Below are 23,890 nucleotides of genomic sequence, written 5' to 3'. Positions count from 1 at the left end.
CCTCTGCAACATCGCATGGACATCGGGGACAGTGGCTCTGGATTGGCAGACTGGGGTGATGGCCCCCCTTTTTTAGAAGCGTGTGTTCCAACTACAGGGAGATCACACTCCTCAGCCTCCCTGGTAAGGTCTATTCAGGGGTGCTGGAGAGGAGGGTCCGTCGGGAAGTCGAATCTCAGATGCAGGAGGAGCATTGTGGTTTTCGTCCTGGCCATGGAACAGTGGACCAGCTCTACACCCTCGGCAGGGTCCTTGAGGGTGCATGGGAGTTTGCCCAACCAGTCTACATGCGTTTTGTGGACTTGGAGCTTCTCCAAAACCGTGTACCTCGCGGAGTCATGTGGAGGGTGCTTCGGGAGTATGGGGTACCGAAACCCCTGATAGGGGCTGTTCGGTCCCTGTATGACCGGAGTCGGAGTTTGGTCCGCATATCCGGCAGTAAGTCAGACTCGTTTCCGGTGAGGGTTGGACTCCGCCAAGGCTGGTCTTTGTCACCGATTCTGTTCATAACTTTTATGGACAGAATTTCAAGGTGCAGCCGAGGCATAGAGGGGGTCCGGTTTGGTGGCCTCAGTCTTGCATCTCTGCTTTTTGCAGACGATGTGGTTCTGTTGCTCCTTCTTTCGTTGTGGTAAAGAAGGAGCTAAGCCGAAAGGCGAAGCTCTCAATTTACCAGTCGATCTATCTTCCTACCGTCCCCTATGGTCATGAGCTGTGGGTCGTGACCGAAAGAACAAGATCCTGGATACAAGCGGCCGAAATGAGGATCTCAGAGTAGAGCCGCTGCTCCTCCACATCGAGAGGAGCCAGATGAGGTGGCTGGGGCTCTGATTCGGATGCCTCCCGGACGCCTCCCCGGTGAGGTGTTCCAGGACACGCTGGAGGGACTACGTCCTTCGGCTGGCCTGGGAACGCCTCGGGATTCCCCCGGAAGACCTGGATGAAGTGGCCGGGGAGAGGGAAGTCTGGGCGTCCCTGCTAAAGTTACTCACCCCGCGACCCGACCTCGGATAAGCGGTAGAAAATGGATGGATGGATGAATAGAGCACACGCGTCACACTCGTGGCCTGGGGGCCTGAGCCGGGCCACCACCTTTTTTTTTTTCTTTTTTGTGGTCCACTAAGGCAAATCAAATTTGTCATCTTTTTTCTAAATGTATTTGTTTCTTTTACTTTGGCAGAAACTCAGTACCAAAATTTGCATTTTTCTTCACTTTTTACAGATGTTACAAGCCACCAAAACCCTCTTCACATAAATTGAGCAAGTTGTATGCTTGAATATTTGGTTGTCGAGTTTCCATGACTTCTGATTACACATTCAATTTGTTGTTAAAAACGTAATGCCGGCACAACTGTGTATTCCGCATGTAAAAACATGATGCGGTGATTAGACATTTACTCTGCACAGAGGAAAGGGGCTAAAAACAGCTTTCAAGAGCTTTTTATTCGAACATTTAAAGTGAAAAAGAACTTTCCATAATTGGTCACTGGCTAGCTGGCGGAGCAAAGCCGAGCAAGTCACAACACATTCCGGTGCTCGGAGGAGGTGAGGCGAGGCGAAGTTAGGGCGCTCCTTCCTGACCGAAAGACGCTCTCAGGTTCATGGTGTCCGTAGACGGGTGTCGCGTGGGGGTCCGGTGGGGCAGAAGCTTTGAAACTGCTTGTGTTTTCAAGTCCATCTACAAGTTGGCGTCCATTTGTGGTTTATTTCTTGCGGTAGTCGTCCTGTTCCGGGAACTGGTCGCCGAAGTGCTTCAGTATGTCCTGCAGGCTGGGCATTCCCTGAGGGGGCGGCGGCTGGTTGGACACGTGAGGCTCCTCCTGGCCGCTCTGGTAAGGCTCGGCCTCGGAAGGGTCCCGCTCCGGCTGCAGCCCGCCGCCCGCCGCCTCCGGTTTAGCCTCGTGGCGCTCGGGTTGGGCCTCGTGGCGCGGCTGCTCGGGTTCGAAGCGGCGCAAGCGGCAGTCGCGGTCGTACTCGGGGTCGCAGTGCGGGTTGGGCGGCTCCAGAACGCCCTTGCGGGTGCCGTCGCCGTTCAGGTGGGGCTCGTAGGCCTCGGCGGGGTAGGGGATGCGTCGGTGGGCGCCCGACCGAGGCTCGGCCGACTGCACCGGGAAGCACTCGCGGTCGTAGCCGATGAAGCAGTCGTAGCCCTCCTTAGTTTTACCTGGAGGGCCTAGAGGGTGGCGCTCTTCCCGGGTAGGCTCCTCATAAGCGGGGTGAGAGAACGAGTAGTGTTGCCGGGCACCGTGGTGGCCGTGGCGGTGCGTGGTGACCGTGGCACCTCTCATGGCAGAGAAGGGATCGTTGGAGTTGGACTCGGGCGTGGCCTCCGTGCGGGGTGCGTACGGGTCGCTGCCCTGAGCGTGGGCCATGAAGCGGCGCAACATCGCGTACGGGTCGTTGGCGGGCGGGGGGACCGGGGCGCTAACCTGGCGGTACATGGCGTAAAGGTCGGTGACTCTGTCAGCATTAGCATTAGCATCTCTATACATGCCGTAGGGATCGCTGTAGTGGTCTGCGGCGGGAGGGGGGGCGGGGATGGAGGCCGCCTCCTCACTTTCGCCCTGTTTGTACGCCTCTGGGGGCGTGGCGTATTTGGTGGCGGTCAGGGGGTTGCAACCGTCCTCAAAGAGGGGATTGCAGGACCCGGGGCCAGCCGGGGAAGGCGGGTTGGGGGCTCGGGGAGCCTGGAAGGACAAAGACAGTAGCGTAGAATTTGTGCCTGTGATGGGAGGTAACCAAGTCAAAATACTTTGTACTGTACTTCAGTAGATTTTACAGACATCTGTAATTCACAGTAGCCGGGTTTATATGCACTTTTTTTCCCCTTTCAGATTGAAATCATTCCGATTGAAGATCTCAGCTCAACTGTTTACATGTGACATGATCTATTCTGATCTGGTTTGCGTAACGTAACGTAAACGGCAGCGGGCCAGGCGAAGGCGATGCACCAGTCCTTTTCTGGACTTCTGGTTAGTACTTTTGCCACCACTGATTTGTTCATGCCGGGACATCATCAAAACTCACCACTTGGGAGGCGGCGTAGGCGCAGTACGGGTCGCTGAGCGGGTCACAGTTAGGGTATTTCAGATAGAGGCCAGAGGGGGCCTTCTGCACCAGCTGGGGCTTGCAAGCGGGATCCGTCTGGGGGTCGCAGCCCAAGTGGGCGTAAGCCGGCGGCGTCCCGGCAGAGGGCGAGTAACCATAGGCGGCCCTCAGGTGGTACTGCAGACACTCGACGTCCTCGGCCGCACAGATGCGCAGCAGCTCGGCCTTCTGCTCCTGAAAACAGGGAACACTTGGAATCCGTTTCTAAATGATTTGCGCCTTGGCTCAGAAGGTTGGGACACACTGGTGCCAATTAAATGTTGTGTGATGTCATACCTTGGACAGGAAAGAAACTGACGACGGTGCGTAGTAGTAACCCGACTGAGGAGCTTTTGCTGGGGCGGCGGACCGCGCAAAAAGAGGGGCAAGGGCCTTAACCGGAGGCGCGGCGGCGGGTAACACCAGCGGCAGGTAGGGACTCTTTCCGGCCACCAGGGCGGCGTACAGGCAGGAGGCGTCCTTGGTGGGGTCGCATGTTTTGAGCGGCGCAGGCTTGGGGGGCTCGGGCTTGGGCCTGCCGGTGTGGGACGCCACGCAGTTGGGGTCGTCCGAGTCGGCGCACGTCTTGTAGATGTCCCCCAGGTGGCGCAGGTAGGCCTTGTACGAGCGACGGCCTTCGGCGCGGTTCTTGTTCTGGAGGTAGGCCAGGTAGATGCGGTCCAGCTCCTGAACCTGAACATGTCCGGTTTTCAATTTAGCCCACATTATGAAACTTTTCTTTGGGATCATTTTTGGAGTGTAATTTGATAGGTGTTACAGCAGTGATTCTCTACTTCGTGGTATGAGAAAGAATCGCTGAATGAAATGTTCAAACGCTCGTGGCTAAAATTGTTTTCCAATCCAATAGAGTACATTTTGAACCAGTTCAGTTGAGTTTAACTTTTAAAGTCCAACACATTTCCACTTAATCTTTTAAATCCCAAATTCCGAATACAAATTGTCATTTAGTGCAGTGAGTCAGTGTGGTACTAGTGGTATGTGGGCTCCCTCTAGTGGTGTAAGCAAGGATGGGCATTGTTTCTTGCTTACACCACTGGAGGGAGCCCACAGTACAGTTCATCCATCCATTTTCTGAGCCGCTTCTCCTCACTCGGGTCGCGCGGGCGTGCTGGAGCCCATCCCAGCTATCATCGGGCAGGAGGCGGGGCACACCCAACTGGTTGCCAGCCAATCGCAGGGCACCTACAAACAAACAACCATTCGCACTCACATTCACACCTACGGGGAATTTAGAGTCGTCAATTAACCTACCGTGCATGTTTTTGGGATTTGGGAGGAAACCGGAGTGCCCGGAGAAAACGGGGAGAACCTGCAAACTCCACACGGGCGGTGCCGGGGATTGAACCCCTGGTCCTCAGAACCGCGAGGCAGACCCTCTAACCTGTTGTCCACCGTGCCGCCCAGTACAGTTCAGTTGTATTTAACTTCTCAGTTCAATACATTTGCATTTCATCTTTTGAGGACTGTTTTTTTTCAAACATTTAGGTAGGTACAATTTGTATATCACGTACATTTTAAAGGTACCATAATTGAAGTGCAGTTTTTTTCTCTTTTCCTGTATGTGTTCATGTTCAAAATGAGCATCATGCTCCAGTGGCTTACAGTAATATTAAACATACTTTTTGCCTTGTTTTTGATGAACACATATTTTAATGTTGGCCACGATGGCGCTTACTAAGTATTTTTTTGAGTTGGTACTTGGTGTAAAAGGTTTGAGTGTTATAGTATGACCTTTTTCGATTGTGTTCCGTGGCCTTAGAATAGTAAATCATAACTTGATGACATTTATTCCATATTTTTCTTCTGTATTGATTCCCAATTACAGCAGAGCGATTTGTAATATGTCCAAGTCAAATAATTAGCCAGTCCCTCAATGATCACGTGAACCGTCAACCTGGAACTAGCGTAACATTTTCTTTTCGACTGACGCTTGAGACGTTCAAACTACAAATGTTCAAATCATTATTCAAGCTATTTAGTCCATTTTCTCCTCAGGCCAATGATATGGAAGGGTTTGTTTCCTCATGGCGCTATCTGAAATGTTGGTACCTGTGAGTGCGTGTGACGTCACAGTGGGGGGGAGGAAAAAAAAAACCTCAATACGAGAAGGAGACTTTTTCCAGAGCAGGCGGTGGCGCCGACTCACCGCCTCCTGGTTGCCGTTGTCGGTGAAGTACTTGTACCAGTTCCAGAAGTCCGAGTGCTGCTTGTACCAGCTGATGTTCCTGCGGCTACGGCTCAGCCTCCGCCGGGCCGCCGACGCCGCCTCCGCCCTCGCTTCCGCTGAAGGAAGGAAGACAGGAGGCCGTTAATTCCGCCGAGCAAAGTTCCCCGCCACTTTGATGACTTTCAAGAGTTTCGCCTCGATGTCGTTCGGGACGGGATCTGACTCGGCTGGAGGCGACGGAGAAGCAAACGGCACTTTCTCACGTGCGAGTTCGCCATCAGCTGATCATTTACCTCATCACTACTAACTACTTTTACTACCACTGTTACGGTTCCGACTACTTTTAGCATCACTCCAGCTACTATTACCACTACTACTTCTACTACTAATACTGCTACTTTGACTACTACCACTTATTTTACTTCTACCACTACTCCTACTTGTTTTATGAGTATTACTACTACTACTTTTACCACTACTTCTTTTACCACTTCTCCTACTAGTACTTCTACTTTCTTAAATACGTCATGTACTACTACCACAACTATTACTTTGTTTCTGCTACTTCTTCTACCACGACTACACCTTTTACTACTCCTTCTGCCACTGCTACTTTTTTTTTTTTTTTACTACCTCCTCTACCACTACTACTATACTCTTTTGGAGTACTACTTTTACCACCACGACTTTTACTATTATTTCTACAACTACATTTTGTACTACTCCTTCTACATCTACTCATACTACTACTTCTACTTGTACTACAGCCTCTGTCCTCTACTATTACTACCACAAGTACTACTTCTTCTTATATGACTTGTTATTAAGTCTTAATAGGAGTGTAAAATGCAGTGAGGGGAGTGTTGTGAAAGGGAGTTGTTGAGGATTACCGTCTCTTTTGTTCTCGCCGGCGATCGGGCCTGCAGACACCGTCGGCTGCAAACACACAAGTGAGGAAACGCAACGCGCGTGTCAACCAAACGTTTGCAGCCCCAACACCACCTATGACGCTGACGAGGATGACGACGATGATGCTCAAACGCTTACGGCCGCACATTCCCGCCTAAACAGGCCGGAGGTTGCTCGCCTCCGCAGCTCTTTGTACCTTTTATAGGTGGGCCTCTTTATACTAACCCCGTGCTGTGTTTGAAAAGCTCTGTATGTCCGCGCGTGTGTGTGTGCGCGCGCGTGCGTATGTGTGAAGGAAGAGCGAATTCAGCTTTTCTTTCATCTCCACAGGGAAAAGGTGTTAATGCTTTGCAGAAGGAGAGGACGACGACGAGCAGGAGGGCAACGGCAATGATGATGATGACGATGACGAGGGAGGAAGGCTGAGTCAAAACATCACTGATGAATCAAAAGGAAGCACTAATGGGCTCTATAACGGGAAGTTGATGTTAAGTGTACAGCTCGGGACAGCTAAATGATCTGTTTCCGTGATTTTGCTATTTATAGGTATACGTTTGAGGAGAAAAATGTATCTTTTGTTTTATTTTCAAAACTTCTGACAACATAATGCACAAATTTCAAATGGAAGTATTGTCATTTAGATCGGCAAATCTTAAAAAACAATCGTTCTGTACATTTGCATTTCATCGTTACAAACTGTTTGTTTTTAAACTTTTATTTGGGGGGGGGGGGGGAAGTGCAATAGATTTTAATTCAATCTTAATTGAAGTACAGTTTTGTTATTGTCATTGATTTAGAGCAGTGATTACGAATGTATGGTACTAGTGGCACACAGGCTCCCTCTAGTGGTAAGCAAAAGAACCACTGCCCAAGTACTCTTAAGTTTTATTTAAATTTTATGCTCAATACATTTGCATTTCCTTTTGAAGAACTTTTTGTTTTCAAAGTTTTATTCAGGTACAATTTTTCATTTTTGTTCTTTCATTTAGGTAAAAAAAAAATTTCCCTTCTACATGCACTATATTTTAAATGAATGCTTATTTTAGTACCGTTTTTTCCCCCCCTTTCCTATATTTAAGTGCTGTGTTAATGTTCAAATTGTGCAAAATGTTACAGTGGCTTGTAATAATTTTTAAACATACTTTTTACAAATAAAGACTGTCTCACGTTTGATGAACCCTTAGGCCTCCTACACTACGAACGCTGGTCAAGATGGTGGTACTTAAAAAGTATTTTTTTCCGAGGTGGTACTTGGTGTAAAAAGATTGGGAACCACTGTTTTGGAGCATTTATTTATAGAAAATGAAAACTGGTCAAAATAAAAAAAAATTAAAAAAAAAAATTTAAAAAATAAAATAAAAAAAGGAAGTGTTATTTTTGGACTTTTTTCCAGATATTTTTAGTGAGGCTGACTCTTGTTGATGCTTCCTTAGTGTATGTTTTTTTTTTTTTTTTTTTTTTATGAGCCACTTAAAAAAGTGTCTGTCTGGCACATCTGGAAGCAGTCGGCACTTTGAGGGGCAGATGCTGACAGGTAAACATTTTTCTACAGCGGCATTCAAATGGCAAAGACGGGGGGCGGAGCTTGTAAAGCTGCCATTCACCTCCTACCTGAGCAGAGTGGAAGCAGGTGTGCGGGGGCACAGCTAACGTTTAGAGCATTTATGGACATGATAATTCTTCTTATTATTATTATTGAGACGTGACTGGAAACTAAGGCTCCACATTAGCTACTCGCCGTCATGACCTAAACAGAATGAATAACGAAATGAATTTGATCAAGTTAAATGAATTACTCGTGTTTTTTATAGAATCATTTAGGACAATGACACCCATAAGAATGAATGTAAAGGTTAGGTAGTAATGGTAGTAATTCTACATTATAATGCCCTACATCAATATTACAGATAGATTTGATCGATTTAGTCAAATTTTAGAGAGCCAGAAATGGATGCATGTTACAATAAGAATAATACGATTTCTTCCGGCAGCCAGTCAGTGAAGATATATTTTACAAATATGTATTTAAAATTCTAGACATGTATACAGCATTCAAATATTTTTTTTTATTAAATGATATAAAAGAAACATTAATTAAATACATTTTTAAAACATTAATATATTTTATATATGAATAAATATATAATATATCTACAGTATTTTTTAACATCAAATATACACAGCATGTGTATTAATGTTATACATATGTCATATTAAAAGTGTGATGTATAGATGTATTTTTAAATATTAAATACATTTCTTTTAAAAGAAGACAATTTTTAATCTTTAAATTTTACGTCTTTTTTAACACAAGTGTCTGTAGTTGAGTACTTTTGCCATCTGTGCCTGTAGTGTATTGAGCACGGATGAAGGTGGTTTACGGTCACTTTTCAAAAGCCTCTCGGCAAGTCTTGTCAGCACTTTTGGCGGCAACAACCTTGAGCGCCCTCGACGCAGCGTTGTCAACTCACCGGGCAGCAGCATGACGACGATGGCCGCCAGCGAGGCTGCAACCATCACAGCGGAGAGGCCGATCCTCTTCGGGGCAGCCATGACTTGGCTCGGCTCCTGTCAGAGGGGAAAAGAATTGCAAAAGTACTTTGCACACCCAACAGAAAAATGAATAACCTCGACGAAACTTCTCTGGAGAGCCCCAACGCCTTCTTACCTGTAGTTGGCCGACAAGTCTCAATGTGGGTCCGAGAGGGACTCTTGCGGAACACCGAGTGTGCGTATGTGTGTGATGCAGGCTTCCCTGAGACAAACTGCCCCACACAAGGACTTGGGCCAGGTTTTAAACCAGGCCCATCATCACAAACACACAACAGGTATTCATTAACACACACATAGTGGAGGGCAACCTCAACAAGGGACCCGATTGGCCGAGAGCCCCTGAAGGCTGGGACCAATGGGAGGAACTGTAATTAAAAGCCGGAAGAAAAAAAGCGGGAGGGATTTTTTTTTCTGATTTTGATACTTGATGATTTTCAGTGTTGGCTTCTAAAGGGAATGCTGAGATGCATTCACACTAATACTCTGCATCAAAAGTATGTATATGTGTTGTTATTGCTGAAGTTATTCACTTTTTATTTATTACATATATATATATATATATATATATATATATATATATATGAATATTATACCCCATACTGAGTGTGAATGCAGAGACAAGAATTCACCAAAAACATGTTTATAAATTGCATTACAGCCACTGGGGATTGCTACGATATACTTTCAAGAATTTACTCTACATGTCGTCGTGTCTTGTTGTTGATGTTATCTCTCGGCATTGACACACGATTTCAAGCGCGCCGAAGACCTTTCCGTGAAGCCCGCAATGCGTTCGGGTGCCGACGGCGTCACAGAGGTGCCAGAACGCGAGAAGCTAAAGGGGTGCCACGTAAGCACTTCTCGGAGGTCGCAAACGCAAACCACAGCTTGCGGCTCAGTGGGAGTGCGCGCGCTCACACGGGCGCAGAAGAACAGCTGGTCTGCACATGAGGAATCTGCTAATCTTCAGCTTCCTGCACACTTCCAATGTGTCGAGACACGTTGGCCTTGAAGACACAAATTGGACATTTTGGACTCTGTGTGGAATGCGTGGCACAGTCATTCACGTTGTTGTTGTTGTTTTTTTTAAGCAATTAGGACTTCAAACCTTCAACAACAAATTATTATTATTTGCCAGCAATTGGGTTCAACCCGCACACTTTTCCCGGTGAAAGGTTTCAACACCCGCACTTTGCTGGTGAATGTGTTCGACACCCACATTTTTTCCTCAGCAATTGGGTTCAACCCGCACACTTTTCCTGGCACGTGGGTTTGCCACCCACACTTTTTCAGTCATTGGTTTGACATCCGCACATTTCCGGTTCAGTGGGTTCAATACTCCCACTTTCCATGCGAGTTTATTAGACACCGGGCCTTTTCTAGTCGAGTGGGTTCGACACCCACACTTTTCCCGCTGATATTGTACAATGAGCAGCAAGAGGCTCGTTGGTTACGCCCACTTCTTTCAGATCTCAGCTCTTGATTGGGCCCTGAGTGCGACCTTTCAGTGATACCGTAACCTCATTTTTTGCCTTCTGTCCTTTCATCTCCTTGCAGAAAAAAGACTCCAAACGTACAAAAGTTGCGTTGAAATATTTGTCACAGCATGATTGTGATCGCGGTGTTTACAATGATAACTCTTATGTGGACGCTGGTAAGGGAAAGTCTTGTTTTTGTTCCTCTTTGTTGCCATGGTTACAATGTCACCATCAAGACCAAACAATCGCGGCACCGAACGCGCGAGCGTTTGCTGGCATTTCTCGACGCCTCCCGTCCTGTCGGGCCGCGTCTCGTTTGTAATTACGTTTTGCCGACAGGTGTTTCAAACCTGCAATCCCCAAAACCATACGCATAATTTTCCCCAAAGCTGGAATGTCGGCCATGAAAAAACACCTGGTTGCTTCTGCTGCTTTTTTTAAATCAACTTTTATTTGAAAAGGACAGTTTTCATATGTACATATTCAGAAAGGCGTGTGTGTGTGTGTGTGTGTGTGTGCGTGTATGTGCGCGCGCACGCACGCATGTGGGGTCACTGCAGGTCATCGTCGTCGAAAAGGTCCTCAAAGTCTGGAGGCCGAAACAAGAAACAAAGAGGGAAGAAAATGACTTTATTGAGGTTTTCTTACATTTTATTTGCCTGTAAGTGCAATATAAATCCGAAATCTGAAAGCTTTATTTTGTGTGTTATCTACACAAAAACAAGATGGAATGAGTGAATTTCAGGCGCCAAATGAGGTTGCGTAAATAATTGAACGGCGTTATTGGGAGGAGGAGACGAGCGCGAGGAGGAGGTCAGTCGAGGCAGGTTTGATGAAAACATCCTCCGAGGCAATGCGGACATTTGTCACTTTCTGCTCTGCACAATTAGAGCCAACGGAACCATTGAAACGGCACATGATTTTGTCATCATTCATTGGCCACCGGGTGGCAGTATTAAGTGTTACAACCTTCCCGTTCCCTCTCCATGACTCGCCTTCAAAGGGCAAGTAGTTTGACTGTATTTTATTTTATTTGCTGAGGGTTAACTTGTGTAGTTCAAGAGGTGAGACGCTCCCTTGTTGCTTCATTCTGCGTGGAATATATTTTTCTTTTACACAAAGTATCACAAAAGCTTTGTCCTCTATTTTTCTCTGTTTATTATAAATTTATCACAGAACTCTCCATTTGTTTTCAAATGCATCAGAAAGGTTTTATTTCCAAGTTTTCTGTATTTGTGTTGTAAAAGTATCAGATGCTTTTTCTAAATATTCTCCATCATAAAAGGTATCCAAATTTTCTCCTTACATTTTTTTCCGATTCTTTTTACAAAATAAAATTTATCAGATTTTTTATTTCTCTGTTATACATTATTTTTTTTGATTTTATTACAAAATATCAGATTTTTAAAGATCTATTATAATTATTTTTCATTTTTTCTATTCAATATGAAAATAACTTTTTGCAATTGTAATATATATATATATCTTTTTTTTTCTATTCTGAAATGCATGTATTATTAAGGCTGTATTAAAATATATCTACTTTCTGTGAATTTTCTTTATTACAAAAAGATGTTTTTCTATTTTCTCCATCATCAAATTCATCAATTTTTTTATGCAACAAAACGTGCTTATCACTTTAGTATAAAAACCATCCAAATTTCCCCCCTTAATTACATTTTTATTTCATCAATTTATTTTAAAAACAATAATAAAAAAAGTCTTTCCCTCTCTGCTTTTTTACTGAATATAAAGTTTTTCCCCCCACTGTTTTCTGTATTTATTACAAAATGAACTAGAAAGAAAGATTGATCCAATGTCCTCCCTTTATGTACGAATGAATCCTTTCCGAAGACAAGGCCTTCTTCTCTATCCAATGAAATGTATTCGAGAACGAGCCGAGCGTCTACGCTGCCTCAAAAGCGAGACGTTGGCGTCCCCATCTCTGGAGCTCGTGACCACTTGACGTGCGCGCGAGCGCCGTTAACGAGCGCCATGTGTGTGCTCGTTTGCGTGCGCGCTCAAAGCAGCTGACTGGCGAAGCATCGTGCTGCGTTTCCGCCGTAAAGCACGTTTACCGTGCCGCCCGTCTCCTTTTAACTATCAGCTCTTTTCACTGCGCTCCTGTGCTGCTCAGCCTAAATTGTGTTTAGCCGGTAGCCAAACGCAGCATGTTATATAAAAAAAAAAAAAAAAAAAAAACACACACATTTGCTAAGGGCTTTTGTTTGTTCTTTTTTTTTTTTTTTTTTTTTTAAACCTTGTGTATGCGTGCCAGCTGGCACATAAATTCAAGTTTTGAAGCAGGGTGACGGGACGACCTGAACGGCACGAGATGTATTCAATAGCATTTGACTTTACTTCTAATTTTACAGCACTGGATGTCATGAATAAAAAAAGCCAAAGAAATACTATAAATATATGCAATTATTTAATAATTAATAGATTTTTAATGGGCTGGCACGACTGGTTAGTACATCTGCCTCACAGTTCTGGGGACCGGTTTCAAATCCCGGCCTCGCCTGTGTGGAGTTTGCATGTTCTCCCCGTGCCTGCGTGGGTTTTCTCCGGGCACTCCGGTTTCCTCCCACATCCCCAAAACATGCGTGTTAGGTTGATTAAAGACTCTAAATTGCCCGTAGGTGTGAATGTGAGTGGGAATATTTTTGTTTTTGTTTCTATGTGCCCTGCCATTGGCTGGTGACCAGTTCAGGGTGTACCCCGCCTCTCGCCCGAAGATAGCCAGGTTAGGCTCCAGCACGCCCGCAACCCTAGTGAGGATAAAGCAGTACAGGAAATGGATGGATGTATGGATGATTTTTAATGTAAACAGTTGCAATTATTCTAAAATGAATTCCCCAAATGTAATTTCTTCCCCTCGCAGGACTGATAATGAGCAGCACATTTATATGAAATATGTAAGATATAGCCGGTGTCGCACATTTTGCTTTTTAAAATGGAGAGAAGCCATGTTAAAAAGAGAACAATTTAATGTGTATGCAAATAGTTTTTTTAATAAAACAATATTTATCATATCATAATTTTTATCATATTACTAATTAGCTCAATTATAATTAACAAATATTTAATTTTGTTAATACTTACACAAAATTAAATGAACAACAACCATTTTTAGGGAATATGCTATATGAATGCAACAAATATGACAGAATTCTTGATCATGTAAAATAATTATTACAGTATTTTTTAATTAAAGAACCGCGGGAGCCATACTTTGGTCACCCCTGATATAGATTATACATCATTTGCAATAAACTGAAATCCACTTTTCTATGTTTCTGGTGATGGTTTTGTCGTTTCTTAAACGTTGGAATGTTTACCATTGAAGAAGTCCAAGTGAACTGCCTTCTCATTGGCTGCCAGGTCCATCAAAAGGCCGCTGCTGCCCCCTGCCTGCAGGCACACGACAGTACAACACACTTGGATCGCTTCATCACTGCCGAGTACAACATATTACATTATGTAATTTATTATTATTTTAAAATGCACATTACTGTAAGTGTCATAAAGACACGTAGTCCGTTTATTAGTTATGCATACAAGATAACCAGGCGAAGCGATTACAACACAAACACGGGCCGTAAACTAGGTAGTTTAGCCGAGTTAATCTCAACGAATAAACGAACAACAAACCTCGTCCAGATCTACGTACGGTCCAGCTCCTTCAGGAAACATCTCGTCCACGGCAGGTTTCATTTTGATGTCGCTTTAACAGCAGCGCCGGTCAGATTTGAGCTGGGCGACTCTGGTAGCAAGTGCTAGCTGTTAGGAGCAAAACAAAGCGCGTGCGACCACGAAATATGCTCGGCTTCAAACGCCAGCTGACGATAACTGTTCCGTACTTACGTTCGTCAACGCTTAAAAGTTAGAATGATGTTGCCTTTATTATTTTAGATTATATTGATCATAAACTATTTCTTTTAACAAATATGTGTGCTTATCTCTCTTTAAATGTTGATAGCATTGTGTTTTATGAATGTTACAACACAAAAGAACGTGCGTACGACTCTGAAATGTACTCGGCTTCCAAGCCGGTTGTCTGTCTATGAATGTTCCTAACAAGTACTTTCGTCATCACTCATAAATAATAATTATTTATTTTAGATGCTGTTATTCATCAACCAAGTATTTTTTGTCAAAACAGTGTTTTGCTTGTTTCTCTTTTTCAAGTTCGACAAATGTTGTTCGAGCAAAACAAAGCTTTACTGTTCCGTTTCAAACTCGGGTACCTGTCGACGATAGTTCCAAACTGTACATTCGTCATTAATAAACAATAAACAATTAATATATATAATAAACAATTAAAAGAAACAACAACAATTTAAAGAAAAATAAAGTTCATTTTGTTCTTATTAACTAATTGAAACCAATAAACGATGTGTTTTTAAAAAATACCTTGTTTAAATTTGACAAAAATGTTTCTGTTTATATCCCCCTTCATCCCTGTCAGAATAAATTACAATCAGGCAAAACTCACATAAAATTCACACTTGTTACAGAATAATAATGAAAAAAAATTAAAAACGAGTCGAAGAATTGTGGCTTTATTTGAAGTTCATTGCATGAAAGCAACATACATACCTAAAAAAATAAAAAATGCTACCATTGCCTTAATCTACAAGTATGGCTCTACTAAAACTGCAAACTGCATGTTTGGCCTTTTGTGGAACTTCCAGGGTCTCCTGGCTCATCGTGGCCCCTCAGTGCTCGTGTCCGGCATTGCTGTCGTAGCCCAGCGTGTCACCCAGGTGCTGGTGGGCGAAGAAGGCCCGCGCCATCTCGTCTATGTGCTTGTAGGCCCCGATGGACCTGAAATACTCCACATAGTTCCAGAAGTCCGAGGTGGAGTACGGCCAGTAAGGGACGGCGGGGGCTTCGTCATACGGCACTGAAAACCAAGAAGGCCAGATGATTGCGCTTTCATTTTTTTCTCCATTTTTATCAAGCTGCAACCTTCGGGACATTCAGTCCAGCACTTCATCAACTTGATTTATAGAGCATTTTTTAAAATAACACCACTATATTCATGACCATTTCCTCTAAATACATACTGACAATATATAAGGAGTATATTGTCATATTTCACATATTAATCAATCAAGGACATTTCTGTCGAAGGCCCACACCTAAAATATTACAAAAAATAATAATATAATAATATATGGAACAATGAGTCACTTCCAATTTTGTTCCTTGTTTTATTTTTCATAATTACAATATTATGAAAATATACAGTATTTATACCAGTGTATTATTATTGGACTTCAAAACATAATATGAATTGAAAATAAATCTGCTCATGGTTTATTGCCTTTTTTGCCTCAAATTGATATACAGTATTTATATAGATTACACTCCGCAAGTGTGTTTACGCAGTATAAAAATGAATGAAGTAGTTTATTTCAAAGCTCAAATACAAAATTAGATTCACAAAAAAGGAGGAGGAACACTTCAAGAACCAATATAATAATAGTATATTTTATTATTTAAAAAACAGTCAAATAAATTGAACAATGATTTGTTGCACCTTTTGCCACAAATTCCTTTTTTCCCCATTTTACATTATGTATACCAATTTTTTTTTTAATTTAGATATTTTAAAAATTAAATGGGATATCAAATGTAATCCATATTTGTTAAAGGTGTAGTTCATTTCATTCTCCTTGTTAAAGTATGTGTCCAAATACATTTGTAAAAAGTTACATATTTAAATGTGTAAGTTGTAGTGATAGAAGAGTTGCATTTATGCTTTACCTCCCTCCGGGATGACTCTGGCCTCTGTGGAGCAGGAAGGAGAGCGAGGGGAGAAAAATAAACATTTAGCACGCATTCCAAATATTCCCACACACAAAGGCGGGATTCAGCTCGGACAGACTTTTAGGGGACGTGCCAGCTTCTCCAAATAAAATTGCAGACCACTGACAAGACACGCACACACACACACACACACTGGATGTGGAGGAATTCAGCACACAGAAGTGTCTTTGTACACACGCAGTGCAAAAAAAAAAAAAAACCACTGATCTGATGCACATTTAACATTATTACGGACCCTTTTTATATACAACTGCACATTGAACATGATTACTGACCCTTTTTATATACAACGATCAAACTCACACTGTACTATTGTACTATCTTTTTTTTCAGAATATTAAAAAGCCAAATAACCTGGAAAAAATAACTCACCGCTGACGTGGAAAACAAAGGCACAAACTAGAACGGTGAGGCAAAGCAAACTCTTCATCTCGTCGCCTTCAAATAAACACAAACAGAATAAGTCATGTTTCAGATGTTTACATACATCCAAGCTCACAACTCATTTATGAGTGCAAAATGTATTCGGGTACAAGGTAGATTGTTTTTCTTCTTTAAATGTACCTGTTATGAGTGCTGCTGTTGATCTGCTGCTTGGCGGCGGTCTTCTGCTTCGTCTTGGCTGAGACCAGGAAGAAGAACAACTCGCCCCCACACCACACACACGCACACACACACACACACACACACACACACACACACACACACCTGCACATGCCCAGTTGACCACTTGTAGAATGGGATGCACCGCATGCGTGTTAAAACTTTTGGGGGATTGTTTAAATTGGCACATTCAAACCTGAAATCAACCAATCAATCAATCCAAGAGCTGCAAGACCACATAAGTGAATCATAAAGGTCAACCTAATAAGGACCTTTGTTTCATTTTTAATATTTGCAGCTCTTATTTTGGTTCTTGTTTGACTGCGAAGGTAAGGTGTACCTAATGAAGTGGCCAGTGAGGGTACACTAAAACCTAAGAAAAAAAAAAAAAAAACATAATTCCAATTTATATGCAAAGTTACACAGAGGACATCAACTTTCTTCTTTCAACTCACAAATGATATTTATTGCAATCATAAGTACTCTCTGGTACGTAGCATAAGTACAAATTATAACACCATATCATAATCGATTATGATTCAATTACTAGTCCATTTTTCCCCCATTTGTTAAATGAGCAGGTGGATGACAATGAAATAAATCACAAAATGGTGTATTTATAAAAGCAAGCTTCGACCAAGCGTGTTTGTTTGTATGCGTTGCTGCTCCGTGTGTGTTACAAACCGCAGTTTTTTGCCGTGTTATAATTACCGTAAGTAACATCTGTGTTAATTTCCATAACCCCCGTCGATGGCTAGCGGACATTTGTTAGGTCAAATATGGTTTTGTCAAAGTGTTTGTGTGCCGGCGGTGCCATTGCAAAGTGTTTTGCCACCCGGAAGTGCGTTTGACATCACAGTGAAAATGTGCGCTCAGCTAAATGATGAAGCTATTCATGTAGCATTTGAGCACGTAGCAGCATCAGGCTACTTGTCCTCGCAGCCCGTCTGGTCGGTGGTGGTCATGCGAAAGAGGTCCACGCCCTCAGCCAGCAGCAAGTCCTGAGCGTAGCGCACCGTCTCGTCCGGCAGGAAACGCGAGCGGCCCAGGATCCACGCGTACTCCACGTGGAATATGCGCAGGATGTCGGTGCACGAGTAGACCACGGCCACGCTGCTGTAGTCCGTGCTCAGGATCCAGTACGGACTGTAGGGGGTGACTGCGGGCAGAGGCGGATGCCGGTGCAAATGATTCGTTGCATTTTTATCCAAACCACTCTGGTAACCTCTACACGTCATTAGCTAGCTTAGCTTAGCTAGCTTAGACCCTTAGACCCTTGGTTCAAAAAGTCCTGATTTGATTCAACAAAATAATGACCCAACAGTGACCCTATGAGTTGAAAAGTGGGATTTGTTTTTAAAGACAGGCCAGTCTGTGCTAACATGCTAACGGTAGCGTAACACACATATCTTAGAGAAATACGTCAACAATCTGTCTGTCGTTACTACTAACTAACGGGATCGTTACTAGCTAGCTGGAATGCTAACCAGTTTGCACTCGAGGGATAGATAGATAGACACGGCTAACCAGTTAGCAAAGCACTTGTTGACGTGATTCAAATCACACCATCAACCTGCGAATGACCACACAAACAAAAAGTAGAATTTCATATGTTGGCCGATGTCTTTCTGCTACTGTCTTGCTAACAGAGGAGCTAAGCTAACTACTAGATAACGACAAGCTAGCTCACATATGGTTGAGTTGTAACACAGTGACATAGTTCCTCTTGTGGCCATAGAAGTCAGCAAGCAGTGACCATTTTTTCTTTTTCTTTTTTTTAAATCCCACAATCACGAGGCCGTTGTTGGAAAGTCATAAGAATGTGATGACGTGTTCACAGGATCCACTTAAGCAGGACAGAGACGACCGCGGAGAGACTACGGGGCCGGATTGCAGATTACTAAACAGGCCTCCGTTGTCAACACAAACACACAAAAGATACGATTGTACTTGTGTGCGTCTTTTGTCGCGGCTCACGAGGTGCACCGTGGTCGATTTCAACAACCCGGCAACAGTGCTCTTCTTGTGTTGTTTAAAAATGACTTACAGTAGGAGAAGCTGACTCCAATTCGGGCCGGTTCTCTCGGGTCGTGGACCACCGCAGTCCCTTCTGCTGTCCTCACCTTGTCTTTACTGGGAACACACACACACACACACACACACACACACACAGTTAGCAAATATGGCTCCATGGCCTCGAAAAACGATGAAAGAAAGAGAAGTCCAGACTCACTAGAACTGCGAGTTCAACACCCGGACGGTTCCGTCCGGTCGTATGGCGTAGTTGGCCTCGATGCACTTGCCCCTCTCGAATCTGGCGGGCAGCTTGGCGATCTCGTACCACTTGCCCAAATACTAACGAGCACGACGACAAGAGGAGGCGCGTTAGGCGAGCGGCCACGTCATCCAGCGGCCGCCGTCGGGGGTTACCTGCTGGAGGTTGAAGTTGGGCTGCACCTTGGGGGTGGGGCAGGCCCCCCAGCGGTACGTCTGCGCCGAGGTCAGCGGCGGCAACAACGCCAGGACGACGCACAACGGCAACATGCTTCTTGCAGACGGGAGAGAAACTCAGATTGATAGATTGATACATTCCACTTCTGGTGTGACGTATGAAAAAGAAAAATAATAATAGAAATCACTGGACAGCTACAGTTCTCAACTTTGCAGGAGAAGCAAGTATCAGAAACTACTACCTTGGAAATGGGTAAATTCTTCTGGTCGCCTCTTAAACTGTGGCTAAATCTCCTGACTTTCTGCTATTCTCTTTCATACAGCCTCCGAAACTACCGCCGAAGCAGAGAAATTTGCCGACTTCAACTACCCGTTCCGTATGGATCCACACAAAAATGTCGGAAAATTCACGACTGTCAAATTTGACAGCGAATTCCCACCCTTCCCTTTGACACAGCCCCTTATCACAAACCTTGCAATCTGAGACGCCACATTGTACTTCACAAATAACATTGTGTGCGCAAACTCGTCGTGCAAGTTTAACAAGTTGTGGAACACGCGAGTGGGACTTTCTTGACGTGATTAAATAATAGCCGTAACTGTCATTTACAAATCTGTGCATTGATACAATTTACAATCAATATTTTCATACAAACTACTATACTAATACTACACTACTATTGTGCTCTTCACTATCACTGCATTTATGCACACACGATTTGAATACAAAGCTTTTGAAATGAAGCAGTAAAAACATGCATTTCCCATCATGCATCAGGTGAGAGCCCTTACCTTGATCACATAAATCCTGATCCTTTTGTCCTGAACTCTATCTTCTGCTTCTTGGAGGTGTTTAACCTCTGGAACACTGGGGGCGGGGGGGGGGCGTGTTCACGCCGTGACGTCACATCTCGCGTCGACGCTGATTGGACGTCTGCAGTAGGGTCTTCATTTCGACTCGCAAGCGCTTTGTGATGAGCAGCAGAATATTTCCATTTATTGGAAAACGACGTAAACAAAGGCAAGCTTTCGAAATGTTGTTCCAGCTTCTGCCGCTAAAATTCTGTTTTATCTGTTTTAATTATTACATATCAGTGATACATTATGAGAATGCTTCTAACTTGAGCTAATGTTTTGGTCAGCCAATGTAATTAACAGATCGAAAACTTAATTTGTATTTTTAACAGTACGTTTCGTGTCATAAAAAAAGACAACACTCAATAATAATAATCATAAAGATGATTTATTTCCAGTGTTGTTCTTGGAGGGAGGACATTGCACGCACGTCTTTGCAAACGACAGATGCGACTGGTTCATGTCTCTGTTGAGAAAGACAACGAAGAAACAAACGGAGCGAACTGTGTTGGACTGAGCGCGAGGTGACGCTTTTCCTCACCTTCAAATTCCTTCTTAAAACAACTGCTCATAGAAACAGTTAGAAAAGGGGGAGGGGGGGGGGGGGGGAGAGGCACTTTTTTTCTTTTTGCAGTGCAAAAACATACATTGACAAAAATTGTCCCTTTTGGGACACTAACCGGACTCAGATTGGGAATAGAAAAAAAAAAAAGGACTTTACACCAAGTATTACATACTCGTATGTCAGCGTTCTATGACATTTAATTCTCTTCGATAAAATTGTGATATATTCGTCAAGCTAATCGCTGGCTGTTGTGTCCGTGCTGCAAAAACAACCAACCAAAACATTCCCACAGCACGCGGCTCGCTTCCTCCCCGCGAGCACCACGTGGACAAAAGGGACAAAACATGTGATTCATGTTTTGGGAGTGCGTCTGGTTTGTCTTTTTGCTCGCTGGCGATCTTCCACAACAAACTTATCAAAGCACGCTTTTCGGGACCAAACTTGAGGCTCTAGTTTGACCAGAAATTGACTGAGAGGTGAGTCCCGATATTTATGTCCAGTTTATGTACACGTACAGTGCACCCCCGCATAATTGCGCTTTGGCATTCACAGATTGGTGGGGGAACTATCCTCCGTTATTCGCCGAAGAGAAATTCAGCTTGTTTTACGCCAAAACAACAAAACATTACGTTGGCGCCATCTGGTGGGATCTTGGTGTAAATAACATGGTGTAAATCGACATGAGTCGTGCTCTGTCGCCATCTTGTGGCATCTATAGGCTATTACAAACTTCGGAGGGTGTCAACGACTCGCAGACTTTCGGGCTCGGTTCGTATCCGCCACGGATAATTAGGGGTTTAGCTTTTGCAAATTCACCTATTGAGTTTTTGTGCTCAGGCCAAAGCCATGTCTGATATTAAAATATTGCTTTGACATCCTCTTGACTATGTTGAAGGGAGGGAAGGCTTATTAAGACAGCCCACCACACCCGTCTAATAGAAAAGTACTGCTTTGCTGCCATCTTGTGGCATAGATTTGCAGTTACAAATCTTTCTAGGTTGTGTGCCGATGACTTGCCAATTATTGCTTTTCAAGTAGCGGAGGAACCCTGTACACTGTTGGAAACAAACAACTAACTTGTGTTAGTCCAAGTTGGAAAGTTATACATCCTTCATAAAAACAGAAGAAAAACAAAGCAAAACGGGGGCGTGCAAGAGGATGTTGACTTCCAGTCCGGCCAGCGATGCGCATCATCAAGTCTGCCAGAAAACAAAGATGGCAGCTGTACACGTTATGTACACATAAACCTTGTAGAAAAACAACACAAAACAAAACAAAACTATTGTGCAGCTGAGAGAGCACATTCGTACGATAACAACACATTCATTCTGGTTTTGGGGTGGGGCGCGGGGTCAGAGGTACTGGTAGAAGCGCGAGCGCACCACCTGCGCCCCCGACAGTTTGTGAGGGTGCGCGTCGTCCCCGAGTGGAGATTTGCTTTTGCCGTTGGCAGTCGCCGCGTCCTGGGCGTCCGTGTCCTCGGGGACGGCTTTGGGCGCCGCCTCAGTGTTTGCCGGCGGGGGCGACCCTCGGCCGCCCCCGCCTGGGTCACCCCGTCCCGGACCGCCCGCTCCCGAGTCGCCCCGAACTGGGACGCACTCCCGGCCGAGCCAGTCGCGGATGTTGAAGTCCTGCGAGGCGCGCCGAGGTTTCAGGCGGTCCGGCAGCGACAGCTCCGCCGTCTGGTCCGCGCCGCCCTGCTCCCGCCAGTCGTGGATGGCGGCCAGCTCGGCGAAGTCCCTCTGGCCGCCCATGGTGTGCCGCCGCCGGATGTTGTTCCGTCGCCGGCCGTCGCCGGCGCGGGTCTTCGGAGCGAACATGTCGTCGGAGGAGGTGCGCAGCCTGAACTTGAGGCGCTCGGTGATCTTGAGGTGCCAGGCGGCGGGTTCCGAGCGCTCCGACTCGCTGCGGGACGACGAGCTGAGGCTACTGGTGGACCGCCCCTTCTTCATTCCCTCCAGGACACGCGCCAGTCGCGTGGAGGCATCCGCCCGGCCCTCGCCGCCCGCCACCTCCGCTGACGACTCGCTGTCCGTCTTGTGCCGGAGCGAACGGCGGCGAGATATCGTGTCGCATTCCATCATCTTCTGCGTTGGGAAAAGACGGCGCCCTTCCATCTTGGTTCTGCCGCCCCCCTTCTCCTTCTCGGGGCACGGCGTGGACCGGCCGCCGCCCGGCGCGAATACCGGGAAGTCGCTCTCGCTGTCCGTCTCCGCGGGCCGGCCCTCGCTGACCAGCTCGCTGCGCTCGTCGTCCGCCTCTTCCCCGCCCTGCAGCTCGGGGGTCAGCGCCAGGGACTCGGCGCCGGTCGGGAAGGTGACGGACGAGGTGGTGGAGTAGTCCGAGGTGATGGAGCTCACGTCCACCTCGGCGACTCCCGCCGGTCCCGCCCGGAGGTCGGCGGACGCTCCGGCGGTGGACGGCGTCGGCTTGACCGACGCGCCGGAGCTCAGGGTGCCGAGGTCTGATGACGGCGGGTCGGACGAGGAGGCTTTTTCCCGAGGGAGGGCTTGGCGGCCGATGTCCGTGGAGGGGCGCCTCGCGTCCCTCTTGGCTTTGAGCGTCATCTCGGCGCATCTGCCGTTCTGCGTCCGCTCGCCGCCCGCTTTGGCCTCGACCCCGCTCCGGGTGTCCCGCTGCGGGTCCGCCTTCTGCCCGGGGATTTCCTTCCTGGGGAAAACGGCATCCAGGTCATCGTCGGAACTGCTGGGCTGCACTTTCTCCTTGGACTTCTTTCTTTTGCGGCTGGCTGCAGCAAAGATGGAGGAGACCAGGAGGTCTCGGCCACACTGGTCCTTCCCGGAGCCCCAGGAACCCTGCGCATAGAACGCATCTGATCAACCTTCATGCACACGGGGCTCCTTCCTTTCATGCCTGAAAACATCAATCTGGACACCACCCACCTGTACTTCCCCGAAATGGTACTCTCCTTGCTCAATCGTAACCCTACTTTTCACTCTCATTACTTTGCCCTCCCCCCATTTTTTAATCTTGTCGCAGCACTTCCCCTCCCATCGACCTTTTACTGTCTTTGCATTGCCGCCCGCCGCTCCTCTCCCTTTCACTCTCCTCGTTTCACACCACCACCCCGACCTTTGACTCTCATTGCTTCGCATCCCCCTTCCCGACGTATTTCCCTTCTCAACCCTCGCCTTTCATTCACGGTTTCGCACCGCTTTTCCTACCTTTCACTGTGGCCACGCCCACCTTGCACTCTCCTCCTGCACGCCCTCCCTTATCTTTGAACATCTTCACGACTCCTGCTTTCATTTTTACTGTCCCCGGTTCACACTCGCCTTCCCTACCTGCTCCCGTGAAGCGTCACAAAGTAGACAGAGAAAGAACCATTAACAACGTAACCAT

At 45.6% G+C, this 23,890-nt stretch overlaps 5 protein-coding genes across 14 annotated transcripts in view; all 5 read right to left on the bottom strand.

The window, feature by feature from the left end:
- Nucleotides 1-1,703: 1,703 nt before the first annotated feature.
- Nucleotides 1,704-8,737, bottom strand: and1 (actinodin1). The gene is made up of 5 exons (XM_061667038.1): nt 8,656-8,737; nt 5,255-5,391; nt 3,385-3,780; nt 3,024-3,282; nt 1,704-2,677 (listed from the first exon to the last, which is right to left on the bottom strand). The coding sequence occupies exons 1-5, from the start codon at nt 8,735-8,737 to the stop codon at nt 1,704-1,706; spliced, it is 1,848 nt and encodes a 615-aa protein (XP_061523022.1).
- A 1,898-nt stretch (nt 8,738-10,635) lies between these two features.
- Nucleotides 10,636-14,039, bottom strand: cops9 (COP9 signalosome subunit 9). Its single transcript, XM_061666353.1, has 3 exons — nt 13,870-14,039; nt 13,557-13,629; nt 10,636-10,804 (listed from the first exon to the last, which is right to left on the bottom strand). Exons 1-3 carry the CDS (start codon nt 13,930-13,932, stop codon nt 10,767-10,769), a joined length of 174 nt encoding a protein of 57 aa, XP_061522337.1. The 5' UTR covers nt 13,933-14,039; the 3' UTR covers nt 10,636-10,766.
- A 707-nt stretch (nt 14,040-14,746) lies between these two features.
- Nucleotides 14,747-16,802, bottom strand: otos (otospiralin). Its single transcript, XM_061666637.1, has 4 exons — nt 16,618-16,802; nt 16,426-16,491; nt 15,991-16,014; nt 14,747-15,124 (listed from the first exon to the last, which is right to left on the bottom strand). The coding sequence occupies exons 2-4, from the start codon at nt 16,481-16,483 to the stop codon at nt 14,937-14,939; spliced, it is 270 nt and encodes an 89-aa protein (XP_061522621.1). The 5' UTR covers nt 16,484-16,491; nt 16,618-16,802; the 3' UTR covers nt 14,747-14,936.
- Nucleotides 16,803-17,102: 300 nt separating this feature from the next.
- apodb (apolipoprotein Db) lies at nt 17,103-19,980 on the bottom strand. Of its 6 annotated transcripts, none has more exons than XM_061666371.1 (5): nt 19,900-19,980; nt 19,087-19,201; nt 18,890-19,011; nt 18,704-18,789; nt 17,103-17,815 (listed from the first exon to the last, which is right to left on the bottom strand). In XM_061666371.1, exons 2-5 carry the CDS (start codon nt 19,198-19,200, stop codon nt 17,583-17,585), a joined length of 555 nt encoding a protein of 184 aa, XP_061522355.1. In that variant the 5' UTR covers nt 19,201; nt 19,900-19,980; the 3' UTR covers nt 17,103-17,582. The 6 variants fall into 6 exon arrangements, with proteins under 6 accessions (XP_061522355.1, XP_061522358.1, XP_061522359.1 ...); XM_061666374.1 differs by having other exon boundaries at nt 19,087-19,253; nt 19,900-19,971; XM_061666375.1 differs by having other exon boundaries at nt 19,087-19,204; nt 19,900-19,970.
- A 375-nt stretch (nt 19,981-20,355) lies between these two features.
- LOC133396845 (rho GTPase-activating protein 21-like) overlaps nt 20,356-23,890 on the bottom strand; it is a 63,615-nt gene continuing 60,080 nt past the window's right edge. For all 5 annotated transcript variants that reach the window (XM_061667082.1, XM_061667081.1, XM_061667083.1 and 2 more), the window contains one exon: nt 20,356-23,343. In XM_061667082.1, coding sequence (XP_061523066.1) covers nt 21,880-23,343 — 1,464 coding nt within the window. In that variant the 3' untranslated portion in view covers nt 20,356-21,879. The remainder of the gene's footprint in view (nt 23,344-23,890) is intronic.

The sequence above is a fragment of the Phycodurus eques genome, chromosome 21 (genome assembly GCF_024500275.1).
Source record: "Phycodurus eques isolate BA_2022a chromosome 21, UOR_Pequ_1.1, whole genome shotgun sequence".
Classification (NCBI taxonomy): domain Eukaryota; kingdom Metazoa; phylum Chordata; class Actinopteri; order Syngnathiformes; family Syngnathidae; genus Phycodurus; species Phycodurus eques.
Note: the sequence above shows the minus strand (reverse complement) of the source record. Positions and strands in the feature narration are given on the sequence as shown.